This window comes from Hyperolius riggenbachi, chromosome 7 (assembly GCF_040937935.1).
Source record: "Hyperolius riggenbachi isolate aHypRig1 chromosome 7, aHypRig1.pri, whole genome shotgun sequence".
In the NCBI taxonomy this organism is placed as follows: domain Eukaryota; kingdom Metazoa; phylum Chordata; class Amphibia; order Anura; family Hyperoliidae; genus Hyperolius; species Hyperolius riggenbachi.
In genome coordinates this window covers 228140376-228154477 of record NC_090652.1, presented here as the reverse complement: position 1 = coordinate 228154477, position 14102 = coordinate 228140376, and the positions used below count along the sequence as shown (strand labels likewise).

The following is a 14102-nucleotide window of genomic DNA, read 5'->3' as shown; positions in this document are numbered from 1 at the left end:
CTCCCTGGCTTTATGATTATTTCCAGATTTAGGGTCTAAAAGCCATGCAAATTTTTTCACAAGCTTTTAGACCCTAAAAACATACTACAGAGAGATCTGCAGCATCTTCTGCATAGAACTCACTTAGACACGGGATTACCGTTCTGAGCTGTGGATTTACGGGATTACTTCTAAGGAGGTTAAAGTCTATGTCCTGTATCCATTGCAGTTCACACTCATTATAACGTGTGCGTTATGTAAGTGACCACTGTGAACCCAGCCTGAAAGTTTTAGTGTGCTTATATTAATTGGGTTTAACATTTCTTAAAATGAATTCCTGATCAGAAGTGTAGCATACTTGTGTAATTGATTTTAGCCCTCTTTTATAATACTGGCATGTTGGATCCAGCCTGTATAGTACAAGCTGTTGCTCTCTATTGTACTGACAGTAAACTAGCTCCATTGTGTGCTCATACCTGCCTGAATAATGTTTGAAACACCTCTTCCTCCGGTTGCTTCTAATGCCTGGTACACACAATGACATTTTCTGGCAGATTTACCACCAAAATTGATTATTTTAACATGTCCAATCTGATTTCCAATCGATTTTCCATAGGAGGTAATGAGAAATCGATCTGAAACCAGATCGGACATCTTGGAAATAATCGATCTGGCAGTAAATCTGCTAAAAAATCTCATCGTATATACCAGGCATAACGTCTTCCTTTACCTCATTTGTTTCCCCACACTGCTTATCACTGTGATGAAGCTCTTATCAACACTTTAGGACATATGAAATACAGTAGCCAACATTATCTTCAGCACTTTACAACATGGCTAAAGCAAGAAATATTGAGTTATTGTTCAGAGCCTCATTTGATAGCATGTTAACCGTACTTAAATTGGACCAAAACAGAAAACGTATATAAGCCTTGCACAATGGTGAACATTAACCTTTAATATGAAACCCTGAATATTATTATTTTTTAAAGGACAGCTGAAGTAAGAAGCATATTTACAGGTAAAACTCAAAAAATTAGAATAATCGTGCAAAAGTTAATTTATGTCAGTAACAACTTAAAAGGGGAAACTAAAGTATGAAATAGACTCATTACATGCCAAGCGAGATATTACAAGCCTTTATTTGTTATAATTTTGATGATTATGGCTCACAGCTTATGAATACCCCAAAATCAAAATATCAGACCATTAGAATATTGTGAAAAGCTCAATGTTCTAGGCCAGGCATGGGCAAACTTGGCCCTCCAGCTGTTAAGAAACTACAAGTCCCACAATGCATTGCAGGAGTCTGACAGCCACAGTCATGACTCATAAAGGCAAATGCATTGTGGGACTTGTAGTTCCGTAACAGCTGGAGGGCCAAGTTTGCCCATGCCTGTTCTAGGCTCAAAGTGTCATACTCTAATCAGCTAACTAATCCAAAACACCTGCAAAGAGTTCTTAAAGTGGATCCGAGATGAACTTTTGCTCATTGCATAATTGTGTTCCTATCCTGTAGTTTATAGGGCATTCCTCAAGCCAAATACATTTTTGTTTTTGTTTTAATACTCTAATTCCCTATAAACTAAATAAGCCCCACCCACAGTTTTCAGAGAGCCTTGGCAGTAGCAAGGGCTCATGGGAGCTCAGTCTGGGCAGGAGGAGGGGGAGGTATTACTAGCCAGAGATTTCAGAGGGAGGAGGAGGGGGGATTAGGTTTTTTTCAGTCTGAGTGCTGATGGTGCAGATAAGCCTGCCTCTGTGTAATGTTTACAAACAACATGGCTGCTGTCATTGTATCACAGGAAGAAATAATCATATTCTATTAAAGCAGTATGCAGACAGATTTGCTGTTTAAACCATCTAAACTGTACATAAGATATATAGACAAGTTACTTGTTATAGTTAGTTTTTCATCTCAGATCCGCTTTAAGCCTTTAAATGGTCTCTCAGTCCAGTTCAGAATTACTGACATAAATTAACTTTTGCATGATACTCTACTTTTTTTTCGTTTCACCGGTATTTCCATTTATACAATACTAGTTGCCTGGCAGCCCTGCTGATCTATTTGGCTGCTGTAGTTTCTGAATAACACCAGAAATAACCATGCAGCTAATCTTGTCAGAAACACCTGATCTGCATATGCTTGTTCAGGGTCTATGGCTCAAAGTATTAAAGGCAGAGGATCAGCAGGGCAGCCGGGCCACTGATATTACTTAAAATCAATGGTAATAATAATTGTTTAAAAGGAAATATAAATGGCAGCCTACATAACCCTCTCACGTCAGTTTTTCTTTAAGTAAACAAACAATAAACACAGAACATTTATATTGCGCTTTTCTCCTGGCGGACTCAAAGCGCCAGAGCTGCAGCCACTAGGACGCGCTCAGTAGGCAGTAGCAGTGTTAGGGAGTCTTGCCCAAGGTCTCCTACTGAATAGGTACTGGTTTACTGAACAAGCAGAGCCGAGATTCGAACCCAGGTCTCCTGTGTCAGAGGCAGAACCCTTAACCATTACACTATCCAGCCACCACAAGTATAAATTAAGTATAAACATTTATTTAACTAAGTGTAGACTGAATCCTCTTTCTCCCTAGAAAAAAATTTCTGAGGCAGGTGACACACTTGTCTTTCAGTTTTTATATGCGTTTTTCTACTTGCATTTTCTGCACATCATGTATGTTTGTATGCAGCAAAACAGGTGCTTTTTTTTACAGCAGCTAATGTAATGTATTATCCTGCAGGGTGTCAGGGTTTTTTTTCTGTGTATGAAAAAAAACAGGTTTGCTTTAAACTGCCAGAAGATCATTTTAAAAGCAAAACTGGTGTAATGACACAGTGAGTATGTCTTTTACACAAACCAGCACTGCATTTACTAAGGAGAAAAATTGTTAATGACATCAATAGAACAGTACTAAATGTCACTGTGATTTATTTTACCCTGCAGTTTGCTGAGAGAGCACTCTATAGATGGAACGGGCTGGGCCCCAACTCGAACCTTAAAGGTAAGGCAAGCCAAGCCATTCACATATTCATATGCACAAATCTTCCGAAATGAAACTCCAACTTTGTTTGAAAAAAGTCACTCCTAGGATTATGTACTAGGTACAAATATGTGATCAGCGCTTGGCAATTGTTTTTTTTTTTTTATTTGGAGGGGGGGGGTTCTTTTAATCTTCATAGGTGCAAAGTTGGCACTTTTGCATGAAAAAAAAATGTACTGTGAACCTGAATTGAGTAACATTATTTAAAATAAACACATGATGTACCTGCAAATGAATTTTGCATACTTACCTCACAGTCAGTTCCTCTCAGAAGCTCACCATTTTCTTCTTACAGCGATTCCTTCCAGTTCTGACAACATTTTGTCAGAACTGAAATATTTCAATTGCTGTCTGTTATATATCAGTTTATAAAACCTCCAACTCCAGGTACCCAAAATTGCTCCTACTCCAACTCCTCAGCCCTGGTTATAACTGAATGGGCAGGGCAATGTCCATGTTTCCCTATGGCTCAAGTGAGCAACATTACGGTTTAACAGTGTGCTGACCTGGAAGCTGTTACAAAGTCATTGCCATTTTTAAAATGGAGAATTCTATTCATCTTAGTGAACAAACAGGACGTGGTAGAGGAGAAAAAGATTGATGAGTAGAAAACAAGGGAGGTAAGTATGACGTGTGTATGTTTCTTTTGACTTTTATTTTTAGTTCAGGTTTGCTTTATAGACTACCACCAGGCAACCAGGCAAAATGTTAAATCTAACCTGTATGTAAGTTTGTACTTGGGGCCCTGAGGGGAAGGGGGTAGCTGATATGTTCCTCCCCTGGAAGAATTCCCTGTGGTTCCCAGTCTTCCACTGTTGTTCTGGGTCTGTTGCCCTAGTCAAGAGTCTCCTGCAATTTCCGTCCATCTCCACTTCTTCCAGACACTGCTCTCTGCTTCAAACAAAGCTGTCCTATGGAGTGTACGAAAATGGAAAATGAAGGATATGTTGACGCGTCATGCGGACACGTGACACCCGCCCCCTCCACTATATAATCTTGGCGTCCTTCGCCATTTTAACACATGGAGATCCCCCAGCGCTTGATAAAGCGGCGTAATAGCCGTGGAACCGGTGGAGACATCCGCCTGGGGCCCTTCTTCTCCTAGCCAACCTGTTTTTGCACCCTGATCCGGATAAGTATATTGCACATGTGTTCACTTTGTTACTTGCTCAGTATGCAGTATCATAGTCACTTCACAGGTTTATTGTGTATTCACTTATGATTGTTTGATCATATTGCATACTTGTGATATATTGCATCATATTGATAGCACTCAGTACATGTATTAGGAGTTACTGTCACTAGGACAGATTGCACTTTATTACTTGTATACTTGCAATTAACTGAACCCGGGTTCATACCCAGCGAGTGGCTCTTTTATGAGCACCCCTGGAGTTACTTATTGATTATTATATACATATTGATTCATTGAGCACTATATTTCATGGTTATTGATGACACAGGCGGTATATATGATTTAATTGTTTTTATGTTTATAGTGATGTTATATTGTATTGAATAAATTGTACATTTTTGAAGACTATATATGTGTGGTGCTGTTTTCAAAATGGCCTAGTTACTTTGCATTGTGTGCCACGCTAAGCATGGGCAACTGTCTTAAGACTTGAGAACCAAAACTGTGGAAAAATATCAACAATCTTAACGTTACAAGTCCATCTCCAGAGATGTAGATTTGCCGTTGTCCACAATGCACAACATTATCAAGAAGTTTGCAACCCATGGCACTGTAGCTAATCTCCCTGGGCGTGGACGGAAGAGAAAAATTGAAGAAAGGTTGCAACGCAGAATTGTTCGGATAGTGGATAAGCTGCCCCAAACAGGTTCCAAAAAAATTCAAGCTGTCCTGCAGCCTCAGGGAGCATCAGTGTCAGTGTGAACTATCTGTTGCTATTTAAATTAAATTAAATGCTATGGCAGTAGACCCAGGAGGCCCCGCTGCTGGCACAGAGACATGAAAAAGCAAGACTACAGTTTGCCAAAATGTACTTGAGTAAGCCAAAATCCTTCTGGGAAAATGTCTTGTGGACAGATGAGACCAAGATAGAGCTTTTTGGTAAAGCACATCATTTTACGGTTTACCCAAAATGAAATGTCTACAAATAAAATAACACAGTACTTACAGTGAAATATGGTGGTGGTTCAATGGTGTTTTGAGGTTGTTTTGCTACCTCTGGCACTGGGTGCCTAAAATTGTGTGCAAGGCATCATGAAATCTGACTATTACCAAAGGATTTTGGGCCATACTGTAGAGCCCAGTGTCAGAAAGCTGGGTTTGCATCCCAGATCTTGGGTCTTCCAGCAGGACAATGACCACAAACATATGTCAAAAAGCACCCAGAAATGGATGGCAACAAAGCTTTGGAGAGTTCTGAAGTGGCCAACAATGAGTCCAGATCTCAAAATTGTTGTTGGGAAAAGGCGCCCTTCCAATAAGAGAGACCTGGATCAGTTTGCAAAGGAAGAGTGGTTAAAAACTCCAGGTGAGAGGTGTAAGAAGCTTTTTGATGGTTATAGAAAGCGACTGATTTCAGTTTTTCCAAATGGTGTGCAGTCAAATATTAAAGGAATACTACCGATCTATGCATTTATTTTTAAATGCTGTATCTTGTAGCACACATTAGGACAAGTACTAGGAGCAATTTGAGTCCTCACACAGCTGTTCCTCACCGCTGTAAAATCCTTTCTCAGTTTTAGATACAAAATGTATCTGAGGGCTGAGACACACCAGAAAATCTCCCCAAACGCTAGAGGTTTCAAAAGCTCTTCCCAATGTAATGCTATGGTTTTTTTTTTACAAAACCTCATCGTTTCAGTGTGCATAGACACATAGGATAACATTAGCAGGAGGTTTCAAAAACTCAAAATGCTCAGAAATACACCTCTGGTGTGCACCAGGCCTAATACTGACGGCTCCCAGAGGGCTAGACCATGTCTCTGCACAGGGGAGTTGCTATCAACTCCTCAGTTTATAGTTTAATTATCACCTTGCTGAAAGAATCTTATTGATATGGTGGTAAGGGGTTAAAGATTCTAGCAATGTGTGTTTATTATCTTTTCTTCTCTTGACTGATAAAGAGTAAACAGTGGTCTGCCCCTCTCAGCAGCTTGTAAAGTGGATGCAGCCTGGAGTAAATCATCATCACAAGCAGGCAGCCAGGCAACCAGTCTGAGTGTAAACACAGACTAGTGTTATAGCTAGTTATATTACAGCTCATTTAGTTACCTGTTACCACCTCAGATCAGCCTATTTCTCCTCATGTCTCCTGCATTCTGTGAGTGACAGTTAAATATATTTGTGAGCTGTGTGAGAAATAGTTTTTTAAGCAGGGATAGAGGGAGAGAGACCTGGGTGAATAAATAAAGTGCACCTAGCACTAGTGGTAATGTGTACACTAATATAGAGTATTAAAAAAAAAGTTGTTTCAATCGATACTATTCCTTTAAAGAGAACCCGAGGTGTGTTTAAAGGATACCACAGCCCAAAGGCTGTGGTAAAATCAAAGTTGCAATGTGGAGGGAAAGAAAGATACATACTTACCGCTTCCCTCGTTCCCTGCCGACGGGTCCCGCTCATCTGTTACAGCTCCCGGTACCGACCCGACTCTCCTGACCCTTCACCCGGACATACTGTGCTGCGCATGCGCAGTATGTCACTATACTCTTCGCTTCTGCCGTCGCATCATGACGGCAGAAGTACGGACACTCCCCCGCCTCCTCCTCTCCCAGCGTGTGCGCTCCAATCTAAAGCTAGCGTGACATGCTGGCTGGAGTTCGCACTGGGATAATCGATGTGGAGAGAGCGGAGGGGGAGTAAGTTAAAAAAAAAGACACTGCCGGCTGGAGGGAGGGAGCGAGTGAGTGGGCGGGCGAGTGGGCGGGCAGGCAGCGAGTGGGCGGCGAGCAGGCAGCGGCAGTACAGCCCAACCATTCTGTACATAGATGCAATGACATCTATGGTACAGCGAGAAAATTGTCCCCACATTTATCTCTGCATATGTGCATGTATATACATGTGTATATATACATGTACACACATGTATATACATGCACATATGCAGAGATAAATGTGGGGATAATTTTCTCGCTGTACCATAGATGTCATTGCATCTATGTACAGAATGGTTGGGCTGTACTGCCGCTGCCTGCTCACCGCCCACTCGCTGCCTGCCCGCCCACTCGCCCGCCCACTCACTCGCTCCCTCCCTCCAGCCGGCAGTGTCTTTTTTTTTAACTTACTCCCCCTCCGCTCTCTCCACATCGATTATCCCAGTGCGAACTCCAGCCAGCATGTCACGCTAGCTTTAGATTGGAGCGCACACGCTGGGAGAGGAGGAGGCGGGGGAGTGTCCGTACTTCTGCCGTCACGATGCGACGGCAGAAGCGAAGAGTATAGTGACATACTGCGCATGCGCAGCACAGTATGTCCGGGTGAAGGGTCAGGAGAGTCGGGTCGGTACCGGGAGCTGTAACAGATGAGCGGGACCCGTCGGCAGGGAACGAGGGAAGCGGTAAGTATGCATCTTTCTTTCCCTCCACATTGCAACTTTGATTTTACCACAGCCTTTGGGCTGTGGTATCCTTTAAAGAATGTTATCTGCATACAGAGGCTGGATCTGCCTATACAGCCCAGCCTCTGTTGCTATCCCAAACCCCACTAAGGTCCCCCTGCACTCTGCAATCCCTCATAAATCACAGCCGTGCTGTGAGGCTGTGTTTACATCTGTAGTGTCAGTCTCAGCTTCTCCCCCGCCTCCTGCATAGCTCCGGTCCCTGCCCCCGTCCCTTCCCTCCAATCAGCAGGGAGGGAAGGGATGCAGGCGGGGACTGGAGTTCTGCAGAAGGCGGGGAGAGCAGCAGACTGACACTATAGAGATAAACACAGCCAGCTCTGACAAGCTGTTTTTCAGCAGCGTGGCTGTGATTTATGAGGGGTTGCAGAGTGCAGGGGGACCTTAGGGGGGTTTGGGATAGCAACAGAGGCTGGGCTGTATAGGCAGATCCAGCCTCTGTATGCAGATAATATTCTTCAAACCCACCTCGGGTTCTCTTTAAGTTAAAGCTGCCAATAAATTTGTCCAGCCCATTTTTGGAGTTTTGTGTGACGTTATGTCCAATTAGCTTTTTTCCTCCCTTTTTTGTGTTGTTCCAGTACGCACAAAGGGAATAAACACGTGTATAGCAAAACGTGTTACTGCAATACTTTTCTGTGAGAAATACTTGTTTTTTTTTTATACAATTCAGCCATGACTGTATTGTTATTGTGTCCCATGCCCTTGATGCACTACACTACCAGGTAGTCCCTGTCTCGTTTTTTGTCTCCTTTGGGAGGTCCTCGGACTCCATTGGTACCAAATACTGTAGGACTAACAGGTGGCTTGGATTCAGAGCTCAGGAAACATCACCACTGAGGGCCTTTTCACTAAGGGGGTTGATGGACCTGCAAAATAAGAACAGGAAGGCCAAGGTCTAAAGGGAGTCTTCCTGTGGGGAGGCATTTTCCCCACCACAAGATCTTTCTGTTACTTTAATGGTGGCCATACATGGTACAATTTTTCATTTTTTTTCGATTAGATAATTTAGTTCGATTATTCCATTAGATCGAATATAAAGATTTTTCCAGCATGTCCGATCTAAATTTTCTCGAAAAAACGGGATAATCGTTCGAATTTCTTGATCAAAAAAAAAAACTTTCATTCAATTCGATCATTTAAATCGAATAAACGGGATAATCGAACGTTTTTATTGTACCATGTATGGCCACCATAAGTTCCACTTTAATCTGACCCCGTACAGGAGCTGTGATTACTAAACTGCATTTAATGGATAAGTGAACAGTACTTGTAAGGTTTTAAAATCCTTAGTTTTGTGTATGGAAGTCAAGCTTTGCCCCACCATTCTATAGTACTCTTACTGTCTGTGTAGGATGCAGACTAAATGATAGTGTGACATTATGGTAATCTTATTATATTGTATAGCTCTATCTGATTTGATTGTCTGCTGTACTGTAAATGTAAAGTATTTACCTGCCCTGCTTTTAATTTAATCTTATTCTACTCATAGTCTGCTGTGTAATGTAGTTTTTAGTCAAGGCTGCAAAGTTTCCATTGCTGATGACTTTTTTTTGTGTAGCACACGTGAGGTGAAAACCTTACATTGTTAAAGTGAACCTAAACCAAGTAAAATTATTTAAAATAAACACATGAAATACCTGCAAATGAATATTACATACTTACCGTATATTCCGGCTTATAAGACGACCCCCAAACTTTTCCAGTTGAAATATAGAGTTTGGGATATACTCGTCGTATAAGACTACCCCTCTTCAAAACATGCCTCCTTCATCCATTTTTTCGAGCAACTGCTCACATGAGTAGCAGAGCAGCTTCCTAGTTCTGGGTCACGCCGGGTGTCAGGTGCCAGGTGTAAGTTCTTGTGCCAGGCAGAGCTTTAAATGATGTACTGGGTATGCAGCCATGGCGGAAAGGTCCGTTTGAAATATCTTCATATTCAATTCAAAGTTTCCTGCAATCCCGGATAGCATCTTGCGAGGAGCCGCTCTTGCGGGTAGCAGGGCAGCTTCCTGGTTCAGGGTCACCTGACTGTGACGTGTGCACTCACGCTGGAAGAGATTGCCGGAGAAGGAACACACTGAGTATTGGAGTGCATACGTCACAGTCAGATGACCCCCGAACCAGTAAGCTGCCCTGCTACCCGCACGAGTGGCTGCTCGCAAGATGCTATCTGGAATTACAGGAAGCTTTGAATTGAAACAGATTTTTCAAACAGACTTTTCCACCATGGCTGCATACCCGGTACATCATTTAAAGCTCTGCCTGGCTCAAGAACTTACACCCAGCTCCTGACACCCAGCATATAAGATGACCCCCGACTTTTCAGGGGGTAAAAAGTCATCTTTTATGCCGGAATATGCGGTACCTCGCTGTCGGTTCCTTTCAGTTCACAATTTTCTTCTTACAACAATTCCTTCAATTTCTGACAAGATTTTGTCAGAACAGCAACATATCAGTTGCTGTCAGTTATAACTGATGAGCAAGGTAATGTCTGTTTCCTTATGGCTCAAGTGAGAGATATTACAGTTTGTGTGTGCTGACCCAGAAGCTTTTATGGGGTAAAAACCATTTTCAAAATGGAGGCTAGAGAATTCCATTGATCAGTTGAGGAACAGGATGCAGGAGGGGAGAAAGAGTTTGATGAGTAGACTGCATGGGAGGTAAGTGTGACATGTATATGTTTATTTAGAATTTTGTATTTCAGTTCAGGTTTGCTTTAAATTCATATAGTGAGTGGTTACTGGTTGGTAAAGCATACTTCTAAAGCGTCTGTTCAGTTAACATGATTTTTTTTACAAATGCTTGACCTATAGGGATGGCCAATGAGATGCAAATAATTTTGAGTTAATGTAGCATTATGCAAATGTTGTATGTAAATGTATGCAGCTTGAAAATGAATAATCAAATCCAGCTGAAGTTAAATTCGATTGGTCCATTTTTAAGCTGCATACATTTTCATATAAAATTTGCATAAAAATGTATCATCTCAAAATTATTTACATCTCATTGACCACCCCTACTGACCAGACCTTTGTTATCAATCTATAAGGACTAACTGGTAAATGTTAACCGGCTCCAGACCGACGTAGGTTGAATCTACGTCCAGCAGGTGGCGTTGCGGCCCTGACTGGACATTGGTTCAACGTCCCATTAACCGCGCGTTACCGCCAATCTCACCACTTTGACCCTGCCGTCTCTATATGACGTCAGAGCACTGTGAGCCGGTCAGGAGCCGTTTTCATTGGCTCCTGGCCCTGTCATTACTATAAGCCAATCCCATTGGCTTACATTGATTGACAGTGTCAGGATCCAATGAAAGCGGCTCCTGACCGGCGCACAACGCTCTGCCGTCATAGAGACGTCAGAGAGAGGAGCCTGCGGTGGGGACAAAGCGGCGTGACCGGCGGGAATGGCGGATTTTTGCGGCGATTCGTTGGGAAGCGGCATTTTAGTGTACCCAGCAGCCTCTGGTCCTTAAGGGGGCAGAGGCTGCTGGTACCGAAGTGGTTAAGGGTTGCCTCCTTCCAGATATCAACACATTCTCAATTTGATCTAACTGCAAACATCAGAGGTGTAACATGACAGCATGTCTATCTGCATAGAATGTGAAAAGCAGTGGCAGTGATCAGCTAGTGGTATTGCTGCCTTATATACTGTACCTAGCCTGCCAATACATCCTATATTTTAGTCAAAAACATTTCCAGCCATGTAAGAATGTTTGTCCATCTGCCCTTTTTTGTTTAATAATTGATACATTAAGATTGAAAGCACCTTCCAAGTTTATGTAACCATTTTGGACTTTGAAAGAAAAAGTTGTTTTAAACTTTGCTTACTAAGCCAAAAAAACCCAACAAATTAGAGCTAGAACTCCCTGGGTCAGCTTGTTCACCAATAAGGAATAAAACGTGAATGCAAGGTTTGTGTGACCCACACTTGCTGTGCCTAATGTGTTCTATTTTATTCAGTGCATGCAGTGTCGTTGGCATGACAACTATTGCTCATCTATTAGCACAGTATTCAAAGAGACCTGGGATACGTTTTGTGCAGGTTGTATCATTAGCACTATAGTGCCTCATTCTAGCCTAGCCATTAGTACAGAATGAGCATGTTGTGACATCATTATTCTGCACCTTGTAACAGCAGTGTCTAACCACACATGCTTGGGAAAAATCACTAGTATTGCCTTTATTTTATTAGATAAAAAACATAACTTTTCTTGTATCCATTAAAAAAAAAAAAATATCAAATGACCGCTGTTGCAAAAAAATTTAAAATGTCTACATGGACATTTCTCCAAGAATAAAAAAACACTACAAATGGCTTTTATTGCTGCTACTTACAGTAGGCAGTAAGAGACTGACAGGTGTTGGACTAGTCCATCGCCTCATGGGGGATTCTCAGTATCTTCTTTGTTCTTTTCAAAAGTACCCCCTGGAAAAGATCTATACAAAGATGCTGGCAAGCCTCCCCACACATTTGCACACTATTTTCACTGTTGGACTGCCATTCAGTAAATAAAGAATTACCCATGAGGAGATAGACTAGTCCAAAACATGTAAGATTCCACTTCCTACTGTAAGTGCCAGTGACATAGGGAAAAATATTTATAGTGCATTTTAATCTGGGAGAAATCTACATTTTATATGTGTGTATATTACATTTTACAATAGTTGTCCTTTAACTGGCTGCTCCATAGCTACCTTACTGTCTGCTGACTACCTTTACAGTTTCTTCATTCTCTGTCTTGCTAGAAAATCCAAAACCTTTTTTCAAAAACTTTTGCAGTTATTTGAGTGGATCTCAGATGACTTTGCCTGAAACTTTCCAACTTTTCCCTTGACGGTTTTACTTGTAAAGATGTGGTTGCTTTGAAATGTAGCTGGTTTCTTTTTATTCTTGTCAAAAATGTTATGTGCTGTTATTGGATAGCCCAGCAATATCCTCTCCAAGGTCAAACTTCAGTGTTGTGTAGGAAAAAAGCTTCCCCTTTACTTTAGCTCTGTGTCCTGCAAATAGTTATAGCAATCATTATTCCATATTCTCCTCCGTGACCGGGATCCACTGAGAAAAAGCTCCACCTCCTAATAGTCATGAAGTACTAAAGATGTAGAGGGCCTCTTTCTTACTATTTACCCTTGTGCTCGTTCACCTTTAGTTCAAAGTCATGCCATTTGAATTAACATCAGCACTGAGAATTTCCTCAAAGGTGAAAGTAGAAGTTGCTACTTTTGTGAATCTAAAGCAAACTTTAATTCCATATCTGGACAATATTTTGCGCATAGCAAAGAGTGGAGGTTTGTTGCTCATGCACCCAAAAATCGTGTTGTTACCCTTGCAGAACCTCAGCTGGTTGCAGCCTACTGTTATTCTCTTGCATGCCCATCGAAAGGTTTTTCTTGGAAATAAATCTAGATTAGGTGTATCAAATATGTTTTCTTTCTCTCAGTGATGGCAGCTCAGATGCAGAGCAGTGTACAGTCGGTTTTGAACACTAGAAGAATAATTGTGAGGATTATTTAGGAAGTAATTGACATTTTACCTCAATGAATTAAGGAAACATTGTATTTGTTTTATTTTACACACAATGGGCCCTATCCTATTCACTTTTTCACTAAATTAGGAGAACACGTAGAAGAAAAATTGGATTGGAACAGGCCCAATGTGTCTTCTGATTATTTCTTTACATTATTGCCTTTTTATGTAAGCATTTATCATATCTTTTTACACAATTTCAATCCCCTCTTTCTAGTAGCTTTACACTCCTCACCCATACATTAGAGGGACTAAAATTGTGTGGAGGGGGCTTCATGTTAATGCTGATGAAGCCATTACCAGCATTCTGCAGTCACGTGAGAAGAGATTAAGCTGACCTGATGCAGAGATTAACCTAATGCAAGTTAAATTGCACAGAAAGAATAATGTATATGGCAGATAGAAGCAAACTGCTGCTTTTTTCTGGATGACCGTCTTAGATAGGCCTTTCCATGTTGGAGAAATTCACTGCCTGTACCCTGTAATGAAACAAGCCCACTTTAGTATTTACCCACTCCAGCCCTCCATCCTGATGAGTTTGGATAGTACTATAAAGTTACTGGATTTGTTTCATATTTTGACAAATATAAAGGTTGGCAGATGTTGTCTCAGACTCTATCCAGGGTAGTTCTTGACCACATCTGAACCAAATATATGTTGTGGGGTAGTGAGCACATGTTTGTTCCGAAATTGCCCCTTTTCCTCAAATCACAAATACCGGTGATTATTAGCAGTGTGGAAAAATCATCTCCGGCACTCATCCCAGACTATGCGCACATGTGGTTCGGCTGCAGGTACAGACACTGCACGCACAAGGGGCTGAGTCATCCCAGACGATATGCGCACATGTGGTTCGGCTGCAGGTGCTGACACTGCACGCACAAGGGGCTGAGTCATCCCAGACTATATGCGCACGTGGTTCGGCTGCAGGTACTGACTTTGCACGCACAATGGG

At 41.7% G+C, this 14102-nt stretch overlaps 1 protein-coding gene across 1 annotated transcript in view; it reads left to right on the top strand.

The window, feature by feature from the left end:
* The window catches only part of UBE2F (ubiquitin conjugating enzyme E2 F (putative)), a 335459-nt gene that overhangs the window by 211481 nt on the left and 109876 nt on the right, over positions 1–14102 (top strand). The window contains exon 7 of the mRNA XM_068245372.1: positions 2927–2984. Coding sequence (XP_068101473.1) covers positions 2927–2984 — 58 coding nt within the window. The remainder of the gene's footprint in view (positions 1–2926; positions 2985–14102) is intronic.